Below are 6,000 nucleotides of genomic sequence, written 5' to 3' on the forward strand. Positions count from 1 at the left end.
TCGGTGTGTGTGTGAGGGGAGACTAACAGCCAGATGGTGAGAACCGAGGAGTGTGTCGCCTCGTAAGAGCGCGGTGTTTGTCGCAGACCCTCCGGTACTAGCGGTGCCGTGAGACCCCCGGTGTGTCCCGCCGCGGACAGAATCGCACCACGATGACATCACAGGTGAGTCCGTGTGACATTGACGGGTCTTCTGATTGCCTAGCGGACTCGGTGGTCCCCTTCAGGAGACGGGGGGCGCAGTGTTCTGCCTCCGGTTTTAAGCGAGTAAATGTGTGTGTGTGTGTGTGTGTGTGTGTGTGTGTGTGTGTGTGTGTGTGTATGTGTGTGTGTGTTTGTGGGTGTGAGAGAGAGCGAGCGTGTGTTTGTTTGCGTGTGTGTTTTTGCGTATGAGTGTGTGTGTGTGTGTGTGTGCGTGTGCGTGTGTGTGTGTTAGAGAGAGAGAAAGCTCGTGTATGTGTGTGTGTGTTAGAGAGAGAGAAGCGTGTGTGTGTGTGTGTGTGTGTGTGTGTGTGTGTGTGTGTCTCCGTCGCAATCAGAATATCTTACGCAGACGTAAATGTTTCTGGGTGCGGGTGAACCGAGTGGTTCCGTGTTGATGTTCCACGTCCAACCATCCGCGGTCTCTCCTCCGGTCTCTCCTCCGCGGCCTCTCCTCCGTGGTCTCTCCTTCTCCGCGGTCTCATCCTCCGCGGTCTCTATTCCACCTTCTCTCTTCCGTGGGAATTCCGTTCGGATCCGATCAGGGACGGAGGTCCCCTTTAGTAGCCGTTGATCGGTCAACATGTAACCTGTGTTCATTAGGTTTAGGCCTGGACAGATGAAGAATCCTGATCCTTAACACCTTAACACCGTTCAGTTTGAATGAACGATGCAGTTCCATTTGAACAAGACCAAGATTATTCCCTGCTGGTAGATGTTGACGAATAAACTTGACAAGAGACAAAGTCCGAATCTGAGCCACAAACGAGGATAATTCAGATGTGTTACATTGTTTACCATTTTAAACAAATAAATTCTTATTAACGGGTCAAACGAAATGCCGGATTTAGTTGAAAAATCTTTTGGAGCGATGGTTGAACATGACATTTAATGTTTCTCGGCCATCCTGGTCCTAAACCTTAGTGTTTAGAACCATTCGGCTATCTTGGTTCTGCGCCTTAGTGTTTGGAACCAGGATGGCCGCCAGGTGATGAGACCCTAGAGCCGGTATGAAGTGTGTGCTGGTCCCCCTCCACAGGGGCCGCTGCAAGGAGCCTGATGCCCGCCTGCAGACCCCGCTGAGGGGCCCCTCCAGTCCCGCGGGCCCCCAGCTCTGAGCCAGGAGAACCATGGACAGCAGACCCCGCCAGTGGGGCCCGCGTGAGGAGGTCCAGTCCGTCCCCCAGAGACTCTCTCCCCCCTGGGCACAGGGAGGAGGAGGAGGAGGAGGTGGTGAGGCCTCCTTCAAGCACATCAACGGTCTCATAAACACTGTGGAGCCCCGGCCCCTGATCTATGCGGCCCCCAACTACCAGCTCAACGGGGCCCCTGGGGTGGCGGCCCCCCAGCCCCTGAACCCCTCCGCCCTCCCCCACGCCCTGGGCCCCTGCTCCGCCACCCCGGGCCTGCTGCTCCGGGCCTGGGTGGGAGACGGGGCGGGGCTAGACTCCTGCGAGACCACCTTCATCGAGGGCCTGGCCGACCCCTTCCTCTGCTCCTCCTCCTCCTCCTCCTCCAAGGAGGCGCTGGTGTTCGCCGACGGGAGGTTCCTGGAGGTCGCCGGGGACGACGGTAGGATCCAGACGCTGTCGTACGACGTCGCCGACGACGACGACGAGGAAGACGAGGACGATGAAGACTTCGATGAGCTGGAGGTGAGGAAGGACCAGAATAACCACTCCCTGTTACAACTCACTTGCTGCAAGGAAGGAGAGGAGAGGGAGAGGAGAGGAGAGGAGAGGAGAGGAGAGGCTAGGGAAGGAGAGCAGAGGAGAGGTAAGAAGAGGAGAGGAGAGGCTAGGGAAGGAGAGAAGAGGTAAGGAGAGGAGAGGAGTGGATCATGGCAAAGCAGCTTACGGTGAATGAAACATCATGCCACCTAAAAGCCAATCGCTGGGTAAAGATTAGCCCTGTGAGCTGCTGGGGCAGCCCCAGGCCTCACCCTAAAGACCCCTCTAATCCTGCTGCTACAGCGAACTCTGTTACACCAGAGAGAGGGAGGGGGCAAGAGAGAGAGAGAGAGAGAGAGAGAGAGGCGGTGGAGATAGAGGGAGAGAGAGAGGGAGGGAGAGGGGAGAGGGGGGAGAGAGAGGGAGAGAGAGAGAAGGGGGGGGAGAGATAGAGGGAGAGAGAGAGAGCAATAGTGGAGCCTGGTTGTCATGTTGATGTGTGTGGTTGTAACAGTGCTGTGCGGTTGCCATGGTGACTTGTTGTAACAGTGTTGTGTCTGGTTGTCATGGTGTTTGTTTGCGGTGGTGTTGTCGTCTGGTTATCAGGTTGACCGGTCATCATGGTGTGGTAGTCAGGGTGACCGGTCGTCACGGTGGTGACTCGTGGTTGTCAGGGTGACCGGTCGACGCGTGTTGTCGTATGGTTGTCAGGGTGACCGGTCGTCAAGGAGTTGTCTCGTGGTTGTCAGGGTGACCGGTCGACACGGTGTTATCCTGTGGTCGTCAGGGTGACCGGTTGTCACGGGTGTTGTCCTGTGGTCGCCTTGTTGTCTGACGGTAACGGCCATGTTTGCGGTTGCCGTGGCGCCCCTGTGCCTGCAGAGCGACTACAGCAGCGAGTCGGAGAGCGAGGACGCCTTCCTGCTGACCCCGCCCCGGGAGCACCTGGGCCTCAGCGTCTTCTCCATGATCTGCTGCTTCTGGCCGCTGGGCATCGCCGCCTTCTACCTGGCCCATCAGGTAGGCACTCCCCACTCCCTCATAGGGTCACCAAAGGACCATGCTGGAAATAAGTGTTTAACTTTTGCACGACATCCTTTGGATTACTGTTTTAGCGTCTTGATCCACAAATAAAAAAAAACGTTAAAAAAAAACATGGTTACAACCTGTCAGCTTTCACATCACGTCGCTGGGACATTCACACACACGCACGCATGCGAGCACAACCACGGATAAGGGAAGGTAGTAACTGTTACATCCATAGAAAGAGAGACATGGGGGGGAGAGAGAGGGAGAGAGAAAGAGAGAGAGAGAGAGAGAGAGAGAGAGAGAGAGAGAGAGAGAGAGAGAGAGAGAGAGAGGGAGGCTCTCTATTGAGGAGAGGCGAGGAGAGAGAGAGAGACACACAGGGAGTTCCACAGAGGAAGATAGATAGAAGTCTGTGAGAGACTGAGGATCCATCCAGGCCATATTTCTGCAGCATGTACGACGGCGTGTGGGAGAACAGTGGAACACTTCCTCCCACACGCCTGCGTTCTGGATAATAGCTCCGGGAATAGATGTAGCCTGGAACACTTTCCTCCTCTCCTCCTGCTCTCCTCCCTGCCTCTCCTCAGGTCTCCTTCTCTCCCTCCCTCTCCTCCCTCTCCTTCTCTCCCTCCCTCTCCTCTCTGCCTGGTGGGGGTCTGAGATCTGGTCTGAGGTGGAGGACTAGAGTCTCCACCAACAACTGAATGTTAAGATGGTGCTCAACATTAAAAGCCACTCTAGATGTTTAGATCTCAGCCTCTGGAGAGGACTGGCAGCTGCAGATCATCTGGATGTGAGGCGATTAGACTTGACATCGTTAGATGATTAGGATCGTTCAGAGGAGCCCGAAGGCCTCCTCCTCTGCTCCTCAGTCCGGTGGGGGAGAGAGGAGGGCCCCCCATCACCTGGGCCTCCTCCTCCCCCCGGCCGCCTCTGCCCTATTATGGGATGGACCAAGTCCTGCGCTGAAACTAAAATAAAAAACTCCACTCTGCCGGTCCACGTCAGACCCCAACCTCCAGGCAGCCCTCCCCACTCCTTGGTTTCCATGACAACCGCATCCTTGAGAACCGTCCGTCTGTGGGAGACTGGTGGGTTGGCTTGACTCTCCAGTGCACAGCTACGGCCTGTATGTGTTATGTGTGTTTGGTAGCGAGCGACAGCAACAGTCTGTTATTTTGCTAAGCCAGTGTGCGTAAGCTGATTGGGTGCTTTTAGAGTGTGGTGCAACACAAACACGGCTAAGAGCTTTACATAACGCTGAAGCTCCACATGCCGCAACGGGGGTCCGTGTACGGAACCATCCGCAACGCAGGGACCACCCCCGGCTCGTGTCTCCGCTGCAATGTTCAGCCTCAGCCAAACCTCCTCCTCCTCCTCCTCCTCCTCCTCCTCCTCCTCCTCGTTCCACCCCTACATCCGTTCTCCTGATCTACATCTCCGTATCTCCTCTCATCTCCTCTCCTCGTCTCCTCGTCTCCTCTCCTCTCCTCTCCTCCTCTCCTCTTTAATAAGGACGATGAATTATCCTCTCTGCCATCTTATAAATCAGCAAGCCATGCGACGCAGGACATGTCATCTCTCTGTCTCCCCTCCCTGAAAAGGGGAGGAGCCTGCCCCTCCTATCTCCTGCCACATGATTAGCATATATTTGCATATTGGACCATTATGCACCTTCAAGTATCTGTCAATAGTAATTATGTTTTTATAACAAACAAAGCTAATTACGACGATCAGACTTCAGTACTTAGCATGTGAATGCAAACAATCATATTGTTGACCGAATATATTGACATGCTGATGTGTGGGGATCTCAGCGGCATACATCTCATCCATCCAGCTCTCTCTCCCTCCACTCTCTCTCTCTCTCTCCGTCTCTCTCCGTCTCTCTCTCTCTCTCTCTCTCTCTCTCTCTCTCTCCATAAATCCCTCTCCATCCACTCTATCTCCATATCTCAATATCTCTCTCTCTTTCTCTCTCTCCATATCTCTCTCCGCTCTCTCTCCGTATCTCTCTCCGTATCTCTCTCCGTATCTCTCTCCCTCCTTTTCCACACTGAAAAGCTGTACTGCTACAAGTGGGGATCTCTTCAGAGAGCTAGATAGAGGGGAGAGAGATGGCTAGAGGGGCGAGGGAGAGAGAGAGCTAGATAGCGGGACATGGAGAGAGAGCTATAAAGGGGGGAGAGAGAGAGAGCAATATAGAGTGGCGAGAGAGTGAGAGAGCTAGATAGAGGCGAGAGACAGCTAGATAGAGGGGAGAGAGAGCTAGATAGAGGGGAGAGAGAGCGAGAGATAGAGAGCAAGAGAGATAGTAAGAGAACAAAGCAAGAGAGTTATATTGAGGGGGAGAGAGAGAGAGAGAGAGAGAGAGAGAGAGAGAGCTAGTAAGAGAGCAAAGCGAGAGAGAGTTATATTGAGGGGGAGAGAGAGAGATAAAGGAGAGAGAGATGTAGAATAGAGAGAGTGGGTCGAGGGAGAGAGGGAAATAGAGGGAGACAGACACGCTGGGAGAAGCATTCTCATCATAAAATAATTATACATTCAGACACAAGCACACACCTAAGGGATTGTCAAATGTTCCATGTTTAATTCCCCACCCCCCCTACCTCCAGACCAACAAGGCCGTGTCTAAAGGAGACCTCCAATCAGCCAGCTCCAGCTCCAGGCGGGCCCTCTTCCTGGCCGTGCTGTCAATCACAATCGGGACTGGGATCTACGTGGGCGTGGCCGTGGCCCTCATCGCTTACCTCTCCAAGAACCACCACCTGTAGGCTCCTCCCCCCGGCACACGGCTCCTCCCCCCCACTGTATGGCTCCTCCCCCCCAGATCCAGCCGCTCACTCCCATCACCTGGTGGTCCTGGACCCTTCTCAACATCCAGTTCACACACACACAGACACACACACACACACACACACACAAAGTAACACACACACTGTATCACACACACACACACTCACACACAAACACAAACACAGGAACACACACAGTAACACACAGTTACACACAGTGATATACACGCACGCACAAACACTTAGCAATAGACACACGCATTCAAGTGCACATGTGCACGCAGAGATCTGAGATTTACATCTATT

The 6,000-nt window shown here is 54.1% G+C and overlaps 1 protein-coding gene across 1 annotated transcript; it reads left to right on the forward strand.

Moving 5' to 3' along the window:
- Nucleotides 1-1,330: 1,330 nt before the first annotated feature.
- Nucleotides 1,331-5,673, forward strand: syndig1 (synapse differentiation inducing 1; the record flags this gene model as incomplete). The annotated part of the gene is made up of 3 exons (XM_079729663.1): nt 1,331-1,855; nt 2,753-2,890; nt 5,515-5,673. 3 exons carry the CDS (start codon nt 1,331-1,333, stop codon nt 5,671-5,673), a joined length of 822 nt encoding a protein of 273 aa, XP_079585789.1.
- Nucleotides 5,674-6,000: the final 327 nt, after the last annotated feature.

Source organism: Pollachius pollachius, assembly GCF_949987615.1.
Source record: "Pollachius pollachius genome assembly, chromosome: 2".
NCBI classification, from domain to species: domain Eukaryota; kingdom Metazoa; phylum Chordata; class Actinopteri; order Gadiformes; family Gadidae; genus Pollachius; species Pollachius pollachius.